Below are 25,217 nucleotides of genomic sequence, written 5' to 3' on the forward strand. Positions count from 1 at the left end.
AATGTGGAGTCAGGATTCTATGTCATTCACTGGTATTTTTATAAGAAATCCTTTTCCCTGATCATTTCTATCAGTGACAAGCTCTATTCTCCGACAATGTTTCTCCAACCACACCACAACATCTGGGAGGGCATCTGAAACACATCTGCAGATTAACTAGAGACATTTAACCTGGGGATTACAAGGATATTGGACAGTGGGAGGGCATCAGACACACAGGAATACAGGAGGACGGTAGAGGGTCTGACACACACAAGAGAATGATAGGGCATCTGACACACACAGGAGGATGGGAGGGCATCTGGCACACATGCTGCTGTGATGTTTGGGTGTAGGTATGCAGTGACTTCAGCCCTGTCTCTTTAAGTGTCACCGCGGTGATAATTACAGGCTGAGCAGGATAAATATGGACATTCCTCAGAATCAGAGGAATTATGGTTTTAAAGTTCACATCTGTGGACCAGAGACCAGGATCCAGACCAAAGACCGTAAAGAAGAGCGGATTTGGGATCCAGACTCCGGGAGAGGCGGGAGGGGACGCAGGTGTGGAGAGTTTAATCATGAAACAAACGAGGATTAAACGTTTCCTGTTGTTAATTCAAACCAAACTTCTCCCATTCAAACGTCTATACTTTTCTTAGAGATGTTTTTGGAAGCACATCCTAATGTCCAACAGAAAACCTAAGCAATTGTAAAGCTACACTATTTGTAAAGCTAACTTTTTGAGGTGGAGGCTTTGTTACCAGTTTAATTTGTCTGTAATGTTCCACAGTATGGCATTAAACTTCTCATCTCCAGGAGACAAGCAATGATATCTTTTAGTCTTCATATTTTTGTCAACAGCATTATATTTTTAAAAAGCAGTAGATCAGGTGAGTGCTTCTGAGGGGCTCCAGCAGGTGGAGCTGTAGAGGAACACATGGAGGCTTAAATCAGAACTATTCTGCAAAATGGACTAGAGCTTTTAACCATGTTATATTTGTTTCTTTACAAGTTGTATTTGGAGTGATTCATGTTTGTGTAATCTTTAATTGCTTATTTTTAAGACACCACATTGCTGATCAACCCATTTTTTCACTGTCACTTCTCTGTACCAGTGTTATTTTTTTAATCGGTGATACTCGTAGGATTCAGCAGTGCCGCGTAGTCATTTTGGAACAAATGAAAAGAAATCTACTGTGGAGATATCCATAGGGGGCGCCGACAGCATGCGGTGCTTTGTTGCGTTGATGTTTAGGGTGACGTCAGCTCCCATTGGGCACTGTAGTTTTCTAACAAGGAAGTCAGCGGCCTGGTTTTAGAGGAATATGGTGATTTAAAATGTGTAAATTATAAAATAATGATCCACAAGAGTCAGAGATTAGAACTAGAGACACAAACACAACCCCTAACACAACAGGTCTGAGGCATTCGTATTAAAAGTCCTTTACTGATGCATAGACTGTGTGTCATCAGGGCTGAGGAGTAAAATAATGTTGGTGTGGTCATGTGACTGACGTAAACCCAGTTACATGACCACACCATTAAAGCACAAACGTAGAGATTCCATGATGCGTCATTATTACAGTCACAGCTGAAAGACAATGATATTTACACTGTGGACACTGTGTGACCAGCACACCATGATTTAAACAGTACGACATCATCACAAGGAACATTTACAACAACAAGTCAAAGTCTCTCTCCTCTTCAAGGCCGGTAAAGGAGCTGGCCCCTCCTCTGGGTCATTCATATTTGAGTGGGCCACAGCCATGTTTGGTTATGGGATGGCCCATGCTTTGAGCTCTGTAAATCTTTGAGTTTTCACTGTGCCTTTTTTTGTACCAGGTCAGTGGAGTCGCAGGTGGTGCATGTTTTGTTGGGTCATATTCATAAAGCAGATGGACCTATCGACATGAGTCCAGTGCAGTGACCGTGTCTGATAGCACCAGGTTTCTTGATGAAGATTATATTTTTGCGGAAAAAATAAAACTAAAACATTACATCATTCCATGGAAGTAAAAAGTTAAAACCATATTTTGGAACATTCTCCATAAATTAAAAAGTCACATGATGTGGCTTTAACAGAAAGTACAAGCAGAGACAAGATTCAAGCTCCATTAAAGAGTCTGGACTGAAGGTGTTCCTTTTCAAACAGAGCCCACCAGACTGAAGCTCACAGACTCTACGACTAAGACACCAGACTGAAGCTCACAGTCTCTACAACTAAGACACCAGACTGAAGCTCACAGACTCTACAACTAAGACACCAGACTGAAGCTCACAGTCTCTACAACTAAGACGCCAGACTGAAGCTCACAGTCTCTACAACTAAGACGCCAGACTGAAGCTCACAGACTCTACAACTAAGACGCCAGACTGAAGCTCACAGTCTCTACAACTAAGACGCCAGACTGAAGCTCACAGTCTCTACAACTAAGGCACCAGACTGAAACAGATGAGGCTGTGTTGTTATATTTCGATTTACTATTTTTTTGGTTTGTTTTCATTCTATAAACACATTTTTTCAAACTGTGCTGTTATTTTAGGCAATGGTTCCCGGGAACAGGAACAACGCTCGTCTGCTCAACCTGCTCCCGGACACTCCCTACAACATCACTGTGGAGGCGCAGTACGCAGAGGGGCCAGGGGGGGTGCTCAACGGGCCAGGACGCACATGTGAGAGCTTCCTCTGTACCTTCTAAGCCTGCTCTGATCTTCTGACCCTCTCCTCTGCTCCTCTGACCTTCTCCTCCACTCCTCTGACCCTTTTCTCTGCTCCTCTTCTCCTCCGCTCCTCTGACCCTCTCTTCTGCTTCTCTGACCCTCTGACCCTCTCTTCTGCTCCTCTGATCCTTTCCTCTGCTCCTCTGACCCTCTCCTCTGCTCCTTTGACCCTCTCCTCTGCTCCTCTCCTCCTCTGTTCTTCTGACCCTTTTCTCTCTGCTCCTCTGACCCTTTTCTCTGCTCCACTGACCCTCTCCTCTGCTCCTCTGACCCTCTTCTCCCCCCCTCTGCTCCTCTGACCCACTCCTCTACTCCTCTGACCCTCCCCTCTTCTCCTCTGCTCCTTTGACCCTCCTCTCTGCTCCTCTGACCCTCTTCTCCCCCCCTCTGCTCCTCTGACCCACTCCTCTACTCCTCTGACCCTCCCCTCTTCTCCTCTGCTCCTTTGACCCTCCTCTCTGCTCCTCTGACCCTCTTCTCCCCCCCTCTGCTCCTCTGACCCTCCCCTCTTCTTCTCTGCTCCTTTGACCCTCTTCTCTGTTCCTCTGACCCTCTCCTCTGTTCCTCTGACCTTCTCCTCTGTTCCTCTGACCCACTCCTCTACTCCTCTGACCCTCCCCTCTTCTCCTCCACTCCTTTGACCCTCTTCTCTGTTCCTCTGACCCTCTCCTCTGTTCCTCTGTCCCTCTCCTCCTCTGCTCCTCTGACCCCCTCTTATTTATCATCTCTTCTTCACAGTGGGGTTGTTGAGTCCAAGAAACCTCAGAGTGTCAGATGAGTGGTACACCCGGTTCAGAGTGGCCTGGGACCCGGTTCAAGTCCCGGTCCAGGGCTACAGACTCAGCTATGCCCCCACTGGTGAGCCCTGGCATTGCACCAACACAAGAGTAGAACTAACAAAAAGACACATGAAGATAACTACTGGTTCAAAAGCAGCATTACATATTGATACTTTGCAGCTGATGTCATTCTCTGGGGGTGTGATGCTAACTGTGGGCCCTGCTCTGTCTGAAGCTCTGTTACTCAAGTTAGACTTTCAAGTTAAATCTGACTTTTTGTTTTAACACCATCTGACAATCATAAAGGACTGGCAAGTACTGAACCAGAGCAGGTGAGTTGATTTGTGCTGTTGAACAAGTCCCTCTCAAATAACATTACAGTTACAAGCTAGCATTAGCCAAAGTTTTTTTGCCAAATTAAACTCCTCCTAAACAGGACCATGAATGCTCGGATTGATCACAGGAAAATGAAATGGTGCTCTTTAAATACAGCTTTGAGTATTCAGATTTAGATCTTAAAACTTATTTGGCAGTGTTTGCCAATGTGTGCATTGTGTCTCCATGGTAACTGCTAACTATTCCAACATAGAGATGCATGTAGAACACCCCCAGCATGATGTCACTGCAAATATCTATTGTTGAACAGATCAGACTCTGAATAATACTGTATTGTATGTAACAGTATTATACTAATACTAATATTAACAGTATTATGAGTAGAAAACAGTCTGGTACTTTTCTGCTATTTATTTCCAGAGGTGAGTAGTAGCTACATTTGCTCACCTTTACCTTTACTTGAGCAACATTTTAAAGAAATTTTCTAGCAGTATACTTTTACTTCTAGTTGAGTAATTGTTTTATTCAAGTAACAGTACTCTTACTTGAGTAAAAACACAGTGAAGTACTTCCTGTATTACCACATGATGACATCACAAGGTGGAACAGAGTGCAACTCAGCCTAAATATGCAGGGTTTGTGTGTTAAACATGTGTGAATGAAACTAAACACAACTCCCTGTTCTTTGTGATGAGGAAACAACATTAGAACAGAGATCAGCCTAATGTGGGATATTGTGAGTGTGTCTGTGCTGGAGGTCATGACCTTGTGTCTCTCTGCTCCTCGTCTCAGGCACTGGTCAGAGGATGGACATGTTTGTAGGAGAGGTGTCGTCCTACACTCTCCACAACCTGCAGCCCGGGACGACCTATGACCTCACAGTCACCGCTGTGTACTCAGGAGGAGTCAGCGCCCCCCTGGACGGACAGGGAACTACACGTACGTCCCTGTGTCTCTGATCCAATCCCTGTGTGTCAGATCCCCTCCCCGTTTATCAGATGCCCTCCTTGTGTTGTGAAATGTTTGGGTTAGATGGTTCAGATGTAGTGTTTAAATGACCCGGATGTTGTTTTTTTCTCAGTGTACCTGAACGTGACGAGCATCGAGACCTACGATGTCGGCCATGACGCTTTCTGCATCAAATGGGCCCCACACCGAGCAGCCACCTCCTACAGGATCAAACTGGACCCCATTGACCGTAAGTCCTGCTGTGGTCCTGGCTTAGTTCTGGTTTAGTCCTGCTTTAGTATTGGTTTAGTCCTGATTTAGTCCTGACTTAGTTTTGGTTTAGTCCTGCTTTAGACCTGCTTTAGCCCTTGTTTGGTCTTGTTTTAGTCCTGCTTTAGACCTGCTTTAGCCCTTGTTTGGTCTTGTTTTATTCCTGGTTTAGTCTTGGTTTAAGCCTGATGCAGTCCTGATGTGGTCCTGGTTTAGTCCCTTTAGCCAGCGCTGTGTAAATGTTGACTTAGTTCTGTTTAAAAGCTTGATGCTAATTCAAACTAACTGTGTCCCAAAGCAAAGCATTTATTAACTAATTTACTCATTGAGACTGAGAACAGAGGAGGAAGGGGAGAAGAGGAGGAGATTAACATATTTTCAAACTGCAAACTTCTAGAGTAATCCTGTGTTCAGACCGCGGTATCAAGTAGGTTTACATGCAAAGTCTATGGGAGACAGACGTCTAGGCTGGTCCAGCATTTCCGTGGCATGTTTCAAATGATGATGGCGGAGTTTAAACATTTGAACTTTTCAAGTTTCAAGCGTTTGCCACAAATGAGGTGCTGATGCTGCGGTGTGAACTCAGCACCAAAAGTCTTGCCACTGTCACCTCTGACTGGATCATCTGATTGGTTCTGATGTCTGGTCCTGTGATTGGTTGATTGTCTCTTGATTGGTGGTCTTATGTCTCTCCTTTTGTCCTCTTCTCAGATTGGATGTCTTGTGTCAGTCCTTCTGATTGGTTGTCTTGCACCTGTTCTGTCCTCTGATTAGTTGTCTTGTGTGAGCCCTCTCATCTGATTGGTTGTCTTTTGTCTGTTCTCTCCTCTGATTGGTTGTCTTGTGTGTGTTCTCTCTTCTGAATGGTTGTTTTGCGCCCGTCCTCTTCTCTGATTGGTTGTCTTTTGTGTAATGTCTCCTCTGATTGCTTGTCTTGTGTCTGTCGTTTCTTCTGATTGGTTGTCTTGTGTTTGTTCTCTTCTCTGATTGGTTGTCTTTTGTGTAATGTCTCTTCTGATTGGTTGTCTTGTGTCTGTCTTCTCCTCTGATTGGTTGTTATCTGTGTGTCCTCTCCTCTGATTGGTTGTCTTGTGTCTGTCTTCTCCTCTCATGTGTTGTCTTTTGTCTGTTCTCTCCTCTGATTGGTTGTCTTTTGTCTATTGTCTCCTCTGATTGGTTTGTTTTGTCTGTTCTCTTCTCTGATTGGTTGTCTTATGTGTGTCCTCTCCTCTGATTTGTTGTTTTGTGTCTATTCTCTTCTATGATTGGTTGTCTTATGAGTGCCCTCCCCTCTGATTGGTTGTCTTGTGTCTGTCTTCTCCTCTGATTAGTTGTCTTTTGTCTATTGTCTCCTCTGATTGGTTTGTTTTGTCTGTTCTCTTCTCTGATTGGTTGTCTTGTGTGTGTCCTCTCTTCTGATTGGTTGTCTTGTGTCTGTTCTCTCCATTGATTGATTGTCTTTTGTCTGTTCTCTCCTTTGATCGGTTGTCTTGTGCCTGTCCTCTTCTCTAATTGGTTGTCTTGTGTCTGTTGTTTCTTCTGATTGGTTGTCTTGTGTGTGTCCCCTACTCTGATTGGTTGTCTTGTGTGTGTCCTCTCCTCTGATTGGTTGTCTTGTGTGTGCCCTCTCCTCTGGTTGGTTGTCTTGTGTCTGTTCTCTCCTCTGATTGGTTGTCTTGTGTGTTTCCTCTCCTCTGATTTTTTGTCTTGTGTGTGCCCTCCCCTCTGATTGGTTGTCTTGTGTCTGTTCTCTCCTTTGATTGTTTGTCCTGTGTCTGTCCTCTCCTCTGATTGGTTGTCTTTTGTCTGTTCTCTCCTCTGATTGGTTGTCTTGTGTGTGTCCTCTCTTCTGATTGGTTGTCTTTTGTCTGTTCTCTCCTCTGATTGGTCGTCTTGTGTCTGTTCTCTCCTTTGATTGGTTGTCTTTTCTCTGTTCTCTTCACTGATTGGTTGTCTTGTGTGTGTCCTCTCCTCTGATTGGTTGTCTTGTGTCTGTCCGCTCCTCTGAGTGGTTGTCTTGTTGTGTCCTCTCTTCTCATTGGTTGTCTTTTGTCTATTGTCTCCTCTGATTGGTTGACTTGTGTGTGTCCTCTCCTCTGATTGGTTGTTTTGTGCCTGTCCTCTTCTCTGATTAGTTGTCTTGTGTGTGTCCTCTCTTCTGATTGGTTGTCTTATGTCTGTTCTCTCCTCTGATTGGTTGTCTTGTGTGTGCCCTCCCCATTGATTGGTTGTCTTTTGTATGTCCTCTTTTCTAATTGGTCATCTTGTGTCTGTCCTCTTCTCTGATTGGTTGTCTTGTGTGTGTCCTCTCCTCTGATTGGTTGTTTTATGCCTGCCCTCTTTTCTTATTGGTTGTCTTTAGTGTGTCCTCTTCTCTGATTGGTTGTCTTGTGTCTGTCCTCTCCTTTGATTGGTTGTCTTGTGTCTGTGCTCTTCTCTGATTGGTTGTCTTGTGTGTCCTCTCCTCTGATTGGTTGTTTTATGCCTGTACTCTTGTCTGATTGGTTGTCTTATGTGTGTCTTCTCTGATTGTTTGTCTTGTGTCTGTTGTTTCTTCTGTTTTGGTTGTCTTGTGTCTGTTCTCTTCTCTGATTGGCTGTGTTTTGTCTGTTCTTTCCTCTGATTGATTGTCTTGTGTGTGTCCTCTCCACTGATTGGTTGTCTTGTGTGCGGCCTCTCCTCTGATTGGTTGTCTTGTGTCTGTCCTCTCCACTGATTGGTTGTCTTTTGTTTTATTTATTTTTTATTTTATCTTTATTTTACCAGGCAAAACATTAAGAACAAATTCTTATTTACAATGATGGCCTGGGCCAGAGCAGCCAAGGGAAGGGGAAGGGAGTTAACACACATTTACATCTGTCACTAAAAATCTCCTTTCGTATCATTAGTAAAACATTTACACATGTCTTTAAAAATTACCTTCAGTTTACATTTAAAAGCAGAAAGAGAAATGAAGGAGTCCAGTTTAAGTGAGCTTTGAGCCAAATTCCAATCATTAGCAGCGGCGCATTGAAATTACATGAGGCCAAGAGAAGACCTAGACTTAGGAACTTTCAGTTTGATGAGCTGTGAGGACTGAGTGTTGTATCTGGAGGGAGACTCTTGTACGAGCAGCTGACTTAGATAAGAAGGTGTGAGCCCTAGCATGGTTTTATAGACAAACATAAGCCAATGCATATTTCGGCGAGACTGCAGTGAGGGCCAGCTCACCTGAGTGTACAGCAGACAGTGATGTGTCCTAAAGGGGGCATTTGTAACAAAACTGATTGGTTGTCTTTTGTCTGTTCTCTCCTTTGATTGGTTGTCTTTTGTCTGTCCTCTCTTCTGATTGGTCGTCTTGTGCCTGTCCTCTTCTCTGATTGGTTGTCTTGTGTGTGTCCTCTCCTCTGATTGGTTGTTTTGTCCCTATCCTCTTCTGGGATTGGTTGTCTTTTGTGTGTCCTCTCTTCTGATTGGTTGTCTTGTGTCTGTTCTCTTCTATGATTGGTTGTCTTGTGTCTGTCCTCTCCTCTGATTGGTTGTTTTGTGCCTGTCCTCTCTTCTGATTGGTTGTCTTGTGTGTGTCCCCCTACTCTGATTGGTTGTCTTGTGTGTGTCTCCTCTGATTGGTTGTCTTGTGCCTGTCCTCTTTTTTGTTTGGTTGTCTTGTGTGTGTCCTCTCCTCTGATTGGTTGTCTTGTGTCTGTCCTCTCTTTTGATTGGTTGTCTTGTGACTGTCCTCTTCTCTAATTGGTTGTCTTGTCTGTTTCCTCTCCTCTGATTGGTTTTTTTGTACCTGTCCTCTTCTCTGATTGGTTGTCTTGTGTCTGTCCTCTCCTCTGATTGATTGTCTTGTGTGTGCCCTCTCCTCTGATTGGTTGTGTTTTGTCTGTCCTCTCCTCTGATTGTCTTGTCTGTGTCCTCTCTTCTGATTGGTTGTCTTGTGTCTGTTCTCTTCTATGATTGGTTGTCTTAGGTTTTCCTCTCCTCTTATTGGTTGTATTGTTCCTGTCCTCTTCTCTGATTGGTTTTCTTGTGTTTTCAGCTAACAGTCTGGGTCAGCAGGAGGTGACCATACCTGCTGGACTCCCTCAGTACTGCTTTGATGAACTCTCTTCAGACTCTTTGTATCGAGCCACAGTCTTTGTCCAGACGCCAAACTTGGAGGGCCCCGGGGTCAGCACCAAAGAGCGCACACGTGAGTCTGACACACACACACACACACACACACACACACACACACACACACACACACACACACACACACACACACACACCCCCACACCCACACACACACACACACACACACACACACACACACACACACTGCGCACACACATATATATACAGTTTAATATGGGGCTGAGCAAGTATCATTGTTTTCTTGAAGGAAACTTTGGATCACGATTTATGAATATCTAACCCTGTATTTTTGTGTCACAGGGATCAGCTAACAACTGTATTTTTGTCACTGTGTCACTCAAGCCCAGTTCAACACGATTATATCTTTCAGATTTTATTCTTTCTGTTTGCAGTGGTGAAGCCCACTCCAGTCCCAACACTGCCTCCAACCCCAACCCCTCCACCAACCATCCCTCCAGGCTGGGCAGGTAAATACTGGCTTAGTTCTGCTTCAGTCCTGGTTTAGTCCTTGTTTAGACCTGGTTTAGTCCTGGTTTAGTCCTGGTTTAGTCCTTGTTTAGTCCTGGTTTAGTCCTTGTTTAGACCTGGTTTAGTCCCGGTTTAGTCCTGGTTTAGTCCTGGTTTAGTCCTTGTTTAGTCCTGGTTTAGTCCTTGTTTAGACCTGGTTTAGTCCCGGTTTAGTCCTTGCTTTAGACCTGGTTTAGTCCTGGGTTAGTCTTTGTTTAGTCCTGGTTTAGACCTGGTTTAGTCCTTGTTTAGTCCTGGTTTAGTCCTTGTTTTAAACCTGGTTTAGTCCTGGTTTAGTCTTTGTTTAGTTCTTGTTTAGTCCTTGTTTAGTCCTTGTTTAGTCCTGCTTCAGTCCTGGTTTAGTCCTGGTTTAGTCCTTTGTACATGTTTAATTGGTTCTTTATTTTACAGTGTGTAAAGGAGCTAAAGCTGATTTGGTGTTCTTGATTGACGGCTCTTGGAGCATTGGGGAGGAGAGCTTCACTAAAGTCGTCCATTTTGTGTCGTCTGTGATTGCCGCCTTCGACGTCCTCGGCCCGTCCGGCATGCAGGTCAGGCAAATATACTATACAAGTTATGAGCATGTGGGAAATACAATAGGGTTGTTAAATGTGATGTCACTTCCGGGTCCATCAGCTAATTCAAAACAACTAACATGTTTATAATTTACTCACGTTGAACAAGGTTATAAGCAGCTGTAGTTATAACTGTGACAGAGAAGGTATGAGGGAGGCTGAAGTGAGAAGCTAGGCTAGGCTTAGCTAGTGTTACCAGTGAGACGTACACACTGGTAAACTTATGCTATGATAATTATTACTACATTATTTACATATTTGAGGCAGTTTGTGGTTAAATAAATGCTTTTGAACGAGAACTGTCTCTAGTTTTATGAACAAAAAACATAAACAAAGGTAGAAATCAGCTGTGACTCCACCTGAGCTCAGACCGGAGCAGATCTCACACAAACATGATCTTTGCCCAGGTGTCGTTTGTGCAGTACAGCGACGACGCCACCACCGAGTTCAAACTGAACGCCTATACCGATAAAGGGGTCGCCATGGCAGCACTGCATCACATCCGCTACAGAGGAGGCAACACCAAAACAGGTATGGTGTTTAAGCTTAAAGGTACACTTTACTGTCCCTGTAGGGAAATTTGTCCTCTGCATTTGACCCGTTTAAATTGGGACTAAACACCCAAACTCCGTCCACAACCAAATTTCAAACAGAGCTGCTAAACTGGGCAATACCTGGAGGACTAAAGGAGAGAGTGAGGGGGGGATGAGGGGCGGGGTCTGGAGGACTAAAGGGGAGAGTGAGGGGGGAGGAGGGGCGGGGTCTGGAGGACTAAAGGGGAGAGTGGGGGGGGGGGGGGGGGGGGGGTCTGGAGGACTAATGAACTTAATAATTGGTCTAACAGGTATCCACACTTCAAACTCTGCCTCTGCAACCAGGTGTGGTGTCATGTAGTACTAGTCACTGAAGGCAGCACAAACAATTTAGGTATTTTTGACCAGAAAGCTACAAATGTACCCAGTTTGTACAAAAAATGCCAGAAAATGACCAGGAGCAGTAGAGAATGCTCTTCAAACACCGTGTACACAGTTTAGTCACAAACAACAGTGTATTTAGTTTGTGTTCACTTAAACTTTGCAGACGAGGGGCTGAAACACACCAGTGTAGACTTGGACACAGTATTCACTGTTTCCCAACTATTTTGTACTGAGAATATGGTGGCACAAGTGACCCATAATTGAATCATTTTATTCAGTCAGTATTTTGACCCTGATTTTTTTCAGGTGTGGCCCTTAAACACACGTATGAAAAGGCGTTCTCGGTGGAAAATGGGATGAGGAGGAACGTTCCCAAAGTAGTGGTGGCCATCACAGACGGACGCTCGCAGGATGATGTGAAGACCAACGCTGCCAAGCTCCAGCACGCCGGTACATGAGCATAGTTCATAGTTTTGATGCTTCAGTGAGAATCTACTGTGTGAATAATGATGGAAACTGCCTTTTGACTGGTGTCGTGTACCTCATATAAAGGGTTCTGTTTATTTACAAAATTTGTATTTCTTCTCAAAATAAATTCCAGCAGCTAAAATCACAAAATCATTTAAAAAATGTAAATAAAGGCTAGTTCCGGAGTTTGTGATTAAATGCAGCAAAGTGGGAAAAATGTATTTATAAAAATTGTCTTATTTTTCAAGGCTGGAATGCCACCTACGCACACTACATAACAGTAGCACTAGTAGTAGTAGTTGTAGTAGCTGTTTGTTGTAGCAGCAGTAGTAGAAGTGGTAGTAATAGTACTTTGTGGCGGACAGTGGTAATAGTTGCTTTAACAGTAGCATCAGTAGGAGTAGTAGTAGTATTTGTATTTGTAGTACTAGTAGCAGTAGTAGTATTTCTAATAATAGTAGTAGTAGTATTTGTAGTAGTTGTTATAATTCTATTATATATAAATATATGAAATTTGTGGTAATAATACTTCTCTCCAGGTTACAGTGTATTTGCGATCAGTGTGACAGACATTGGCAGAGGGAATAGTTCCAGCAGTAGTATTAGAATTAGTCTTTGTATTAGTATTTGTAGTATTTGTAGTAGTATTTGTAGTATTTGTTGTAGTAACAGTACTTCTCTCCAGGTTACAGCGTGTTTGCGATTGGCGTGGCGGATGTGGACTTTTCAGAGCTGCAGCTGATTGGGTCCAAACCGAGCGACCGCCATGTTTTTGTGGTTGACGATTTTGACGCTTTCGACACGATCAAAGAGAACCTGATCACGTTCATCTGCGAGACCTCCACTTCCTGTGAGTACAGATCCAACAGGAAGTGTCCCTCAGGCCCTTTCACACTAAAAGCCTGTCTCCTTCTCCACAGCCTGTCCGCTCATCTACCTCAACGGCTTCACTTCCCCAGGTCAGTGCTCATATTTATTTCAGTCTGTTCATACTTTGCAGATGATTTCCTGGGAGGTGAAGCTAACAAAAAGCACTGCTCTATTTGAAGGTAGACTTTGATTTTAGCTTTGTTTCAACACAGTCTGATCAAATAATTGTTTTAGCTGGAACTACATCAGGTGAGCTGATTTATGCAGTTGAGAGTCCCTCTCATATAACATTAAAGTCACAAGCTAGCTAGCATTAGCCAACAGTTTTTCAGTTAGTCACTCTCATCTTTTTGAGTTTTCAGACAACCTTAAAGCATTATGGCATTGTTTGTTAGTGTGTGCATTGTGTCGCCATGGTAACTGCTGAATATTCTGCCATAGACATACAGGTAGAACACACTCCAGTGTGATGTCACTGCAAAGTAACAATTAGCAGATCCGTGTGTTCTTTTAAATGTGAAAATGAGTGATCTTTGTCGTGGTGTTTTGTCCCTCTAGGCTTCCGTATGTTGGAGGCCTTTAACCTAACGGAGAAGACATACAGTTATCTGAACGGAGTCTCCATGGAGCCAGGCTCCTTCAACAGCTACACAGCCTACAGACTCCACAAGAACGCCTACATCTCACAGCCAACCACGTGAGTCTAGACTAGGACTGAACCAAGACTAAACCAGGACTAAACCAGGACTGAACCAGGACTGAACCAAGACTGAACCAGGACTGAACCAAGACTGAACCTGAACTGAACCAGGACTGAACCAAGACTGAACCAGGACTGAACCAGGACTGAACCAATACTGAACCAGGACTGAACCAAGACTTAACCAAGACTGAACCAGGACTGAACCAAGACTGAACCAGGACTGAACCAAGACTGAACCAGGACTGAACCAGGACTGAACCAGGACTGAACCAGGGCTGAACCAAGACTGAACCTGGACTGAACCAAGACTTAACCAAGACTGAACCAGGACTGAACCAAGACTGAACCAGGATTGAACCAGGACTGAACCAAGACTGAACCAGGACCGAACCAGGACTGAACCAGGACTGAACCAGGACACTGACACTGAACCAAAACTAAACCAGAACTAAACTAGGACTGAACCAGGACTGAACCAGGACACTGACACTGAACCAAAACTAAACCAGAACTAAACTAGGACTAAACCAGGACTAAACAACTTTACCTCCCCCTGTCCTCTTCTTTTCAGGGATGTCCACCCCGATGGTCTGCCCAGCACCTACACCCTGATCCTGTTGCTGCGACTGCTCCCAGACTCCCCTTCTGAGGCCTTCGATGTGTGGCAGGTCTCCACCAATGACCACAAACCAGAGACGGGCCTCACCATAGACCGTAAGTCCTTATTTAGTCCTGTTTCAGTCCTGCTTCAGTCCTGCTTCAGTCCTGGTTTAGTCCTGGTTTAGTCCTGGTTTAGTCCTGGTTTAGTCCTGGTTTAGTCCTGGTTCAGTCCTGGTTCAGTCCTGTTTTAGTCTCTTCTCATCTCCTCTTCTTTCATGTTTCCTTCAGCTTCCACTCAGACAGTTTCCTTCTACAACAAAGACCAGACTGGAGAGATTCAAAGGGCAAAGTTTGACAGCGACGCCGTCAAGAGACTCTTCCATGGCAGCTTCCACAAGGTTCAAATATACAACAGAAAACAACTCCAGTCTGCAGAACTCAAATTGTAAACGAGAAATGAAGCTGTCAATCAAACTTAGGTGTTTTATTAAAGGCGATCTACCCAATACTGATTCTGATACCACGATGATAATAAAACACACGCTACTTTAGACATTCAGGAAAGGTTAATTTCTGTCCTGTGAATGGGACTTTTTTAGTATTGATACCTGCGAAAATGAGAATCTAATTTTGATACTGGTTTTAATATCAGTTAGTGTCTGATTTGTTATACTTTTGATAGCCTATTAGTTATTCTGTTCTTTTATTTACCTCTCTTGTATTCCATATTAAACATTTGTCTCTCTGCAGCTTCACGTGATGGTGTCTGCGTCCTCAGTGAAGCTGAACGTGGACTGTCAGGAGGTGGGAGAGAAGGAGCTGAAGGAGGCTGGAAACACCTCCACAGATGGATATCAAGTCCTGGGCAAAATGAGCAAGAGCATCGGGTCCAAGGGAGAGTCTGCTACTGTGAGTACAAGCACCACTAGCCCCTCCGCTCACAACGCTACCTCCCACATGGTGATGTCATCAAGTGGAGCGCTCATCTGGGTTTTTAAAGCAGGACTATTCTGCAAAATCAGCTTATTAGAGCTTTGAACCATGTTATATGTTTTTTATCATTTACTAACCAGTCTTTAATCTCTTATTTTCAAGACGGCATTTTGCCGATCAATTCCTGTTTTCACCTCCACCGGTACATGGCCACTGTGACGTACACGCCCACTGTGACGTACACGCCCACTGTGACGTACACGCCCACTGTGACGTACACACCCACTGTGACGTACACACCCACTGTGACATGCACACCCACTGTGACTTACACACCCACGGTGACATACGCACCAACTGTGATGTACATGCCCACTATGACACACCCACTGTGAGATACAAACCCACGGTGACGTACTGTCACTGTAACCTACACCCACTGTGATGTACACGCCCACTGCCAAGTACACGCCCACTGTGACACGCCCACTGTGACACGCCCACTGTGACATGCCCACTGTGACGTACGTACTTCCTTCTCCAGTTTTATTTTGTTAATCGGTGATACTTGTAGGATTCAGTAGCATCACGTCGTCATTTTCATACAAAAACTTATCTGTAGTGTTTTATTTAATTCCCACAAACAAATCTTGCTGGGCTCTTTTCTCATACTGAAAATACTACGGTCCTCCTTGTGATGTCATTAAGTGGTAATATAGAAGGAATCATTGGGATAATTTCAGCCCTTGATTGGACTAAATGTTAGACATTTCTTCACTCCTTGGTGCATCAGTAGGTATTGTAGACTTTGGCAATCAACTGAACACACAAAGCCAAAACAAAGAAACAAATAAGAAAAGTGACAACTTCAGGGGATTCTAGTGAGTTGAAGAGTAAAACAGTTCAGTTGAGTCTAAAAAGGAGCTGTTAACATTAAAACTACCTCTACATGACATCACAAGGTGGAACAGAACATTTAGAGCTTTGCAGATACATACTCTGTAACTTTCTATTTCTGTGGACACATGCAGGTGATGAGCCACTTCCAGAAAGTTACCTACTGTGGTTTTTAAATTCCACACATAAATCTTGAATCACATTTGGATCATAATATTAGTTTTATCCAGACTGTTCTCGGACAGAAACCACGTGCACTTTGATGCTCAAACAGAACATGTGTAGATTTATGAATGAAATAAAATGAAATTAAACATGTATTACACGCATTAATAAAAGACACTGACACTTCAAAGTTCAGTGCACATGTCGGGCGAATCACTCCCTCAGGAACTCATGTCCCTCCGCCTCCCATTCATCTTTTATAATATGTTATATTTAGTCCCAGCTGTGCATTTTTCACACTGAGATCAAAACAGATCAAACTGTGGGGTATAGGCGTTCGGTTTCCTAATGTGTGAAATGTGTTCCATCTCCATAGGTTGCACACATTCATATTCTGTCTCTGCTTACTGCTACAGCTCCATCACTGGACTGCGTGCTTCACAAATCACCAGTGAATGATTCATCCACTTGTTAAGGAAGACAACATGTTTATTTATTTTCTCTCCTCACACTCTCGTGTAAAGAGGTGGTTTACTGTCTTTAGAATGTTCACCAGAGCTACACAAGTTCAGAAATCTCCTTAAAGTTTGTTAGCCGTTAGCTCAGATGCTAGTTTTACGCTAACTGTGATCTAAAATCAAACAGCAAATGGTTTACACACTCAACAATGACTTTTACCAACAAGACTCTGACCTGTTTATGGGGTCAATGGTACCAGACACAGCCTCTAATGATGTGTATGGTTTTAAACGTCCTGTGTATTCCCCCACTCTTACCTTTGACCTCTCCTCTCTGCAAATGTGTTTTTGACTGGGTAACCGGATAAGCGTGGCCTCGGATTGGCTTGTGACTGACAGTGTGATTGGCTGGTCTAACCTTTTCCCTAACCCTTAACCATTTCAAGCCAGGGATTAATCTTAACATGTCCTCTCATATCCTCCAGCTTTGACCTGTCCTCTCATATCCCTCCACCATTAACCTTTGACCTGTCTTCTCGTATCCCTCCACCTTTGACCTGTCCTCTCATATCCCTCCATCATTAACCTGTGACTTGTCTTCTCGTATCCTTCCATCTTTGACCTGTCCTCACGTATCCCTCCACCTTTGACCTTTGACCTGACCTCTCCTATCTTTCCACCTTTGACTTGTCCTCTCGTATCCCTCCACCTTTGACCTGTCCTCTCGTATCTTTCCACCTCTCGTATCCCTCCACCTTTGACCTGTCCTCTCATATCCCTCCACCCTTGACCTTTGACCTGTCCACTCGTATCCTTCACCTCTGACCTGTCCTCTCGTATCCCTCCACCTTTGACCTGTCCTCTCGTATCCTCCACCTTTGATCTGTCCTCTCGTATCCCTCCACCTTTGTCGTGTCCTCTTGTATCCCTCCACCTTTGACCTGTCCTCTTGTATCTTTCCACCTCTCGTATCCTTCCACCTTTGACCTGTCTTCACTTATCCCTCCACCTTTGACCTGTCCTCACGTATCCCTCTACCTTTGACCTTTGACTTTTGACCTGTCCTCTTGTATCCCTCCACCTTTGACCTGTCCTCTCGTATCCCTCCACCTTTGACCTGTCCTCTCATATCCCTCCACCTTTGACCTGTCCTCTCATACCCCTCCACCTTTGACCTGTCCTCTCATATCCCTCCACCTTTGACCTGTCCTCTCATATCCCTCCACCTTTGACCTGTCCTCTCATATCCCTCTACTGTTTTATTTTGTGATGTCAGCCGCTCTGTCCTCTTCTCTGCACAGGTCTATACTGTGTCTTCGATTTAAATGTCTTAATCTGTTATTTTATTGCCCTCGTCTGTGATGTGCCTCATGTTTTCTCTGTTCTCTTGGAATCTAGTTCCAGCTGCAGATGTTCGACATGGTGTGTAGTTTGGCCTGGAACAGTCGAGACCGCTGCTGCGACCTGCCCTCCATGGTGAGAAAACATTAGACTAAACTAAACTAGACTAAACTAAACTAACCACTGCCCTCCATAGTGAGAAAAACACTTAAACTAAACTAGACTAAAGTAAACTAGACTAAACTAAACTAACCACTGCCCTCCATGGTGAGAAAAACACTTAAACTAGACTAACCACATGCACTGTCACGTGCAATGTACACTAAACCACCTAAACTAACCTCCACTACTACTGCTTTTGTAGTTACAGTCAATAAAAGTACTTTAGTACTTAAAGTACTTTGTACATAAACACAGGCTGCAGACTAATAATAATTACTATGATGGTCTAGCACTGCTATTAATACTACTACCCGAATACTATTTCTACGAATACTACTACCCCAAATACTGCTGCTGCTAATACTACTACCCCAAATACTGCTGCTGCTAATACTACTACCCTGAATACTACTGCTGCTAATACTACTACCCCAAATACTGCTGCTGCTAATACTACTATCCTGAATTCTACTGCTGCTAATAATACTACCCCAAATACTACTGCTGCTAATACTACTACCCTGAATACTACTGCTGCTAATACTACTACTCTGAATACTACTGCTGCTAATACTACTACCATGAATACTACTGCTGCTAATACTACTACACCGAATACTCCTGCTACTAATACTACTAGCTTGAATTCTACTGCTGCTAATACTACTACCCCGAATACTACGGCTGCTAATACTACTACCCTGAATACTACTGCTACTAATACTACTCCCCTGAATACTACTGCTGCTAATACTACTACCCCGAATACTACTGATGCTAATACTACTACCCTGAATACTACGGCTGCAAATACTACTCCCCTGAATACTACAGCTACAAATACTACTCCCCTGAATACTACTGCTGCTAATACTGCTCCCCTGAATACTACTGCTGCTAATACTACTACCATGAATACTACCGATGCTAATACTACTACACCGAATACTCCTGCTACTAATACTACTACCTTGAATTCTACTGCTGCTAATACTACTACCCCGGATACTACTGCTGCTAATATGACTACCCCGAATACTACTGCTGCTAATACTACTACCCTGATTACTACTGCTGCTAATACTACTACCCTGAATACTACTGCTGCTAATATAACTACCCTGAATACTACTGATGCTAATACTACTAACCCGAATACTACTGCTGCTTATACTACTACCCCGAATACTACTGCTGCTAATACTACTACCCTGAATGCTACTGCTGCTAATACTACTACCATGAATACTACTGCTGCTAATATAACTACCCTGAATACTACTGCTGCTAATACTACTCCCCTGAATACTGCTGCTGCTAATACTGCTCCCCTGAATACTACTACCCTGAATACTACTGCTGCTAATACTACTAACCCGAATACTACTGCTACTAATATAGCTACCCAAATACTACTGCTGCTAATACTACTACGCCAAATACTACTGCTGCTAATACTACTACCCCAAATACTACTGATGCTAATACTACTACCCTGAATACCTCTGCTGCTAATACTAGTCCCCTAAATACTACTGCTGCAAATACTACTCCCCTGAATACTACTGCTACAAATACTACTCCCCTGAATACTACTGCTACAAATACTACTCCCCTGAATACTACTGCTGCTAATACTACTCCCCTGAATACTACTGCTGCTAATACTACTACCATAAATACTACTGATGCTAATACTACTACACCGAATACTCCTGCTACTACTAATACTACTACCTTGAATTCTACTGCTGCTAATACTACTACCCCGAATACTACTGCTGCTAATATGACTACCCCGAATACTACTGCTGCTAATACTACTACCCTGAATACTACTGCTTCTAATACTACTACCCTGAATACTACTGCTGCTAATATAACTACGCTGAATACTACTGCTGCTAATACTACTACCCCGAATACTACTGCTGCTAATACTACTACCCTGAATACTACTGCTGCTAATATAACTACCCGAATACTACTGCTGCTAATACTACTACCCTGAATACTACTTATGCTAATACTACTACCCCGAATACTACTGATGCTAATACTACTACCCTGAATACTACTGCTGCTAATATAGCTACCCTGAATACTACTGCTGCTAATACTACTACCCCGAATACTACTGCTGCTAATACTACTACCCTGAATACTACTGCTGCTAATATAACTACCCGAATACTACTGCTGCTAATACTACTACCCTGAATACTGCTTATGCTAATACTACTACCCCAAATACTACTGCTGCTAATACTACTACCCGAATACTGCTGCTGCTAATACTACTACCATGAATACTACTGATGCTAATACTACTACCTCGAATACTACTGCTGCTAATACGACTACCCCGAATACTACTGCTGCTAATACTACTACCCTGAATACTACTGCTGCTAATATAACTACCCTGAATACTACGGCTGCAAATACTACTCCCCTGAATACTACAGCTACAAATACTACTCCCCTGAATACTACTGCTGCTAATACTGCTCCCCTGAATACTACTGCTGCTAATACTACTACCATGAATACTACCGATGGTAATACTACTACACCGAATACTCCTGCTACTAATACTACTACCTTGAATTCTACTGCTGCTAATACTACTACCCCGGATACTACTGCTGCTAATATGACTACCCCGAATACTACTGCTGCTAATACTACTACCCTGATTACTACTGCTGCTAATACTACTACCCTGAATACTACTGCTGCTAATATAACTACCCTGAATACTACTGATGCTAATACTACTAACCCGAATACTACTGCTGCTTATACTACTACCCCGAATACTACTGCTGCTAATACTACTACCCTGAATGCTACTGCTGCTAATACTACTACCCTGAATACTACTGCTGCTAATATAACTACCCTGAATACTACTGCTGCTAATACTACTCCCCTGAATACTGCTGCTGCTAATACTGCTCCCCTGAATACTACTACCCTGAATACTACTGCTGCTAATACTACTAACCCGAATACTACTGCTACTAATATAGCTACCCAAATACTACTGCTGCTAATACTACTACGCCAAATACTACTGCTGCTAATACTACTACCCCAAATACTACTGATGCTAATACTACTACCCTGAATACCTCTGCTGCTAATACTAGTCCCCTAAATACTACTGCTGCAAATACTACTCCCCTGAATACTACTGCTACAAATACTACTCCCCTGAATACTACTGCTACAAATACTACTCCCCTGAATACTACTGCTGCTAATACTACTCCCCTGAATACTACTGCTGCTAATACTACTACCATAAATACTACTGATGCTAATACTACTACACCGAATACTCCTGCTACTACTAATACTACTACCTTGAATTCTACTGCTGCTAATACTACTACCCCGAATACTACTGCTGCTAATATGACTACCCCGAATACTACTGCTGCTAATACTACTACCCTGAATACTACTGCTTCTAATACTACTACCCTGAATACTACTGCTGCTAATATAACTACGCTGAATACTACTGCTGCTAATACTACTACCCCGAATACTACTGCTGCTAATACTACTACCCTGAATACTACTGCTGCTAATATAACTACCCGAATACTACTGCTGCTAATACTACTACCCTGAATACTACTTATGCTAATACTACTACCCCGAATACTACTGATGCTAATACTACTACCCTGAATACTACTGCTGCTAATATAGCTACCCTGAATACTACTGCTGCTAATACTACTACCCCGAATACTACTGCTGCTAATACTACTACCCTGAATACTACTGCTGCTAATATAACTACCCGAATACTACTGCTGCTAATACTACTACCCTGAATACTGCTTATGCTAATACTACTACCCCAAATACTACTGCTGCTAATACTACTACCCCAAATACTGCTGCTGCTAATACTACTACCATGAATACTACTGATGCTAATACTACTACCTCGAATACTACTGCTGCTAATACGACTACCCCGAATACTACTGCTGCTAATACTACTACCCTGAATACTACTGCTGCTAATATAACTACCCTGAATACAATTGATGCTAATACTACTACCCTGAATACTACTGCTTCTAATACTACTACCCTGAATACTACTGCTGCTAATACTACTACCCTGAATACTACTGCTGCTAATACTACTACCCCGAATACTACTGCTGCTAATACTACTACCCTGAATACTACTGCTGCTAATATAACTACCCGAATACTACTGCTGCTAATACTACTACCCTGAATACTACTTATGCTAATACTACTACCCCAAATACTACTGCTGCTAATACTACTACCCCAAATACTGCTGCTGCTAATACTACTACCCTGAATACTACTGCTGCTAATACTACTACCCCGAATACTACTGCTGCTAATACTACTACCCTGAATACTACTGCTGCTAATACTACTCCCCTGAATACTGCTGCTGCTAATACTACTCCCCTGAATACTACTACCCTGAATACTACTGCTGCTAATACTACTACGCCAAATACTACTGCTGCTAATACTACTACCCCGAATATTACTGATGCTAATACTACTACCCTGAATACTTCTGCTGCTAATACTAGTCCCTTAAATACTACTGCTGCAAATACTACTCCCCTGAATACTACTGCTACAAATACTACTCCCCTAAATACTACTGCTACAAATACTACTCCCCTGAATACTACTGCTGCTAATACTACTCCCCCGAATACTACTGCTGCTAATACAACTACCCCGAATACTACTGATGCTAATACTACTACCCTGAATACTACTGCTGCTAATATAACTACCCTGAATACTACTGCTGCTAATACAACTACCCCGAATACTACTGATGCTAATACTACTACCCTGAATACTACTGCTGCTAATATAACTACCCTGAATACTACTGCTGCTAATACTACTACCCCGAATACTACTGATGCTAATACTACTACCCTAAATACTACTGCTGCTAATATAACTACCCGAATACTACTGCTGCTAATACTACTACCCTGAATACTACTTATGCTAATACTACTACTCTGAATACTACTTCTGCTAATACTACTACCCCAAATACTGCTGCTGCTAATACTACTACCCTGAATACTACCGCTGCTAATACTACTACCCCGAATACTACTGCTGCTAATACTACTACCCTGAATACTACTGCTGCTAATACTACTCCCCTGAATACTACTGATGCTCATACTACTACCCTGAATACTACTGCTGCTAATACTACTCCCCTGAATACTACTGCTGCTAATACTACTCCCCTTAATACTACTGCTACTAATACTACTCCCCTGAATACTACTGCTGCTAATACTACTACCCCGAATACTGCTGCTAGTAATACTACTCCCCTGAATACTACTGCTGCTAATACTACTACCCCGAATACTACTGCTGCTAATACTACTACCCCGAATACTACTGCTACTACCCTGAATACTCCTGCTGCTTTTACTATTGTAGCTACCATAGCTACACTAATAAAAACAACATTAAGAATACAATAGTTGGGTTTAGGCCCAATCGATCCCAGGACAGAGTAAACTATGGGATTTACTAAAGACGCCATCCATCATGACAATGATTTCCAGTCCATCTCTGCATATTTTACACGCTCTTTGAGGATCAAACCTGGACTAGACTCAAACTTGGCCTGGTCTCTGGAATCCCTCAAACCCAGGTCCCGACCCAGTCTACATGTGGTCCACAGATATTAGCACTTACTTTTGAATTAGCTTCAAGGTTCCACCCAAAACTGGGACTTTTGAACTTTAAATTACAACATCATTAATGTGACCAGAGAGTCATCAGACAGAACTAAACAAGAACTGAACCAGGACTTAAACTAGACTAATACTAGCCTAAACCAGGCCTAACCCAGGACTAAACCAGGACTAAAGCTGGACTAAAGCAGGACTCTCTCTCTTATGTGAATAACCTTCTCTCTCTTCTGACAGAGGGATGAGCTGAAGTGTCCTGCTCTCCCAAATGCCTGCACCTGCACCTCTCAGTCCAGTGGCCTGCCAGGCCCCCAGGGGCCAGTGGTGAGTCTCTGTTTAGCACTTTAGCTTTCACACACACTCTCACACTCATACACACATGTACACAAACACACATACCCTAAAGCCCCATTCACACATGCAGCCTGACCCCTGAATTTACCTGCATTTGCCAGAACAGGATCATGTGTGAACAAAGCCAGAACTGATTTCCTGCATTTTTGATCTGACAGTGTAGAGGAGTCTGTGTGAATGGGGCTTAATGTGCACATATCTCACACTCAGACTGTCAAATGTGATAATGTCATACTCCCAGAGACAGAGGCAGTTTCCCCTATTGATTACACTAGACTTTCTATTGATTACACTGGACTTTACCATGAAATATCCAAAAGGTAAAAGCACAAATGTTGAACCTGATCATTACTATTAGAGACTAGAGACTCACTGTGTTACAACAACAACATATAACCTATAACTGCTAGCCTCTATGAGCATTATTTGCTGAACGCTGTGGCTGACGTCACACTCAGTCACGTCTGTTTACAGTTTATATGTGAGACGTTAAACTCACTCAGATGAGAGACATTCAAGAAACATGAGTTATTTTCAGTTATTCTATAAATACTCCTATGCCAGTTGAGAGAAATAGTAGGTCCAACATGTCCTGGGTCTTCCGTAAGGCCTCCTCCCGGTTTGACAGGAACAGGAACACCTCCCCAGCACCCCCAGCACAGAGGAGCAGGGCCCATGCTACTGTGCAGGGCCAGTTTAAGTCCACTGTGACTTTAGTGATGACTTATTCCTGGTTAAATCTTTGTTTAAATCGTTTTATTTGAGACCATTATTTAAACTTTTAACCCAAACTGTGTCCTTTCATGAACCCGGGACCCTCCTCGTGTTCACAGCCTCTGCTCCTGAGTCATGTCAACTCTGCACTTCATAAAAAACTACTTTTAAAAAATCACTCAGTCCTTACGTTTCATTTACAAAGCAAATAAACCAGTCTGGACCAGGATCCAGACCAGGATCTGGACATGGACCAGAACTAGACCAGGACTTTCCAAACGGGAGGCAGCTCTTCTGAGAGTTATGTTTCGGATAATCAGATTGACTTAATGCAGCTGTTTACGAAAGAAAGACATTTTTAAGATTTTTAAGTGGACTTAAAGGACAGATAAAAGAGATTTTCCACTGAGCCGAGCCGAGTTTGTGGAAAAAACTTGAGTCTTTATGAAGAATCTGCCTGAACGAACTCACGTGTCTAGACAGAGATGGTTTGTGTCACTGGAGGAGGCATCACTCACTTCAACATCTGCTACTCCTTTGGCTGTTTGGGATTATCCCACTGATAAATGCTCTGAGGTTTAGACAAATTCAGTCCTGTAATAGTCCTGGTTTAGACCTGGTTTAGACCTG

The 25,217-nt window shown here is 43.1% G+C and overlaps 1 protein-coding gene across 3 annotated transcripts in view; it reads left to right on the forward strand.

Moving 5' to 3' along the window:
- col12a1b (collagen, type XII, alpha 1b) overlaps nt 1-25,217 on the forward strand; it is a 129,741-nt gene that overhangs the window by 93,208 nt on the left and 11,316 nt on the right. For all 3 annotated transcript variants that reach the window (XM_055232175.1, XM_055232173.1, XM_055232174.1), the window contains 17 exons: nt 2,529-2,658; nt 3,445-3,564; nt 4,614-4,760; nt 4,903-5,019; nt 9,064-9,216; nt 9,554-9,628; nt 10,080-10,219; nt 10,651-10,774; nt 11,467-11,610; nt 12,314-12,478; nt 12,549-12,587; nt 13,057-13,195; nt 13,773-13,915; nt 14,090-14,199; nt 14,552-14,710; nt 17,653-17,730; nt 23,757-23,843. In XM_055232175.1, the coding sequence (XP_055088150.1) occupies nt 2,529-2,658; nt 3,445-3,564; nt 4,614-4,760; nt 4,903-5,019; nt 9,064-9,216; nt 9,554-9,628; nt 10,080-10,219; nt 10,651-10,774; nt 11,467-11,610; nt 12,314-12,478; nt 12,549-12,587; nt 13,057-13,195; nt 13,773-13,915; nt 14,090-14,199; nt 14,552-14,710; nt 17,653-17,730; nt 23,757-23,843 (2,070 nt within the window). The remainder of the gene's footprint in view (nt 1-2,528; nt 2,659-3,444; nt 3,565-4,613; nt 4,761-4,902; nt 5,020-9,063; nt 9,217-9,553; nt 9,629-10,079; nt 10,220-10,650; nt 10,775-11,466; nt 11,611-12,313; nt 12,479-12,548; nt 12,588-13,056; nt 13,196-13,772; nt 13,916-14,089; nt 14,200-14,551; nt 14,711-17,652; nt 17,731-23,756; nt 23,844-25,217) is intronic.

The sequence above is a fragment of the Periophthalmus magnuspinnatus genome, chromosome 24 (genome assembly GCF_009829125.3).
Source record: "Periophthalmus magnuspinnatus isolate fPerMag1 chromosome 24, fPerMag1.2.pri, whole genome shotgun sequence".
In the NCBI taxonomy this organism is placed as follows: domain Eukaryota; kingdom Metazoa; phylum Chordata; class Actinopteri; order Gobiiformes; family Gobiidae; genus Periophthalmus; species Periophthalmus magnuspinnatus.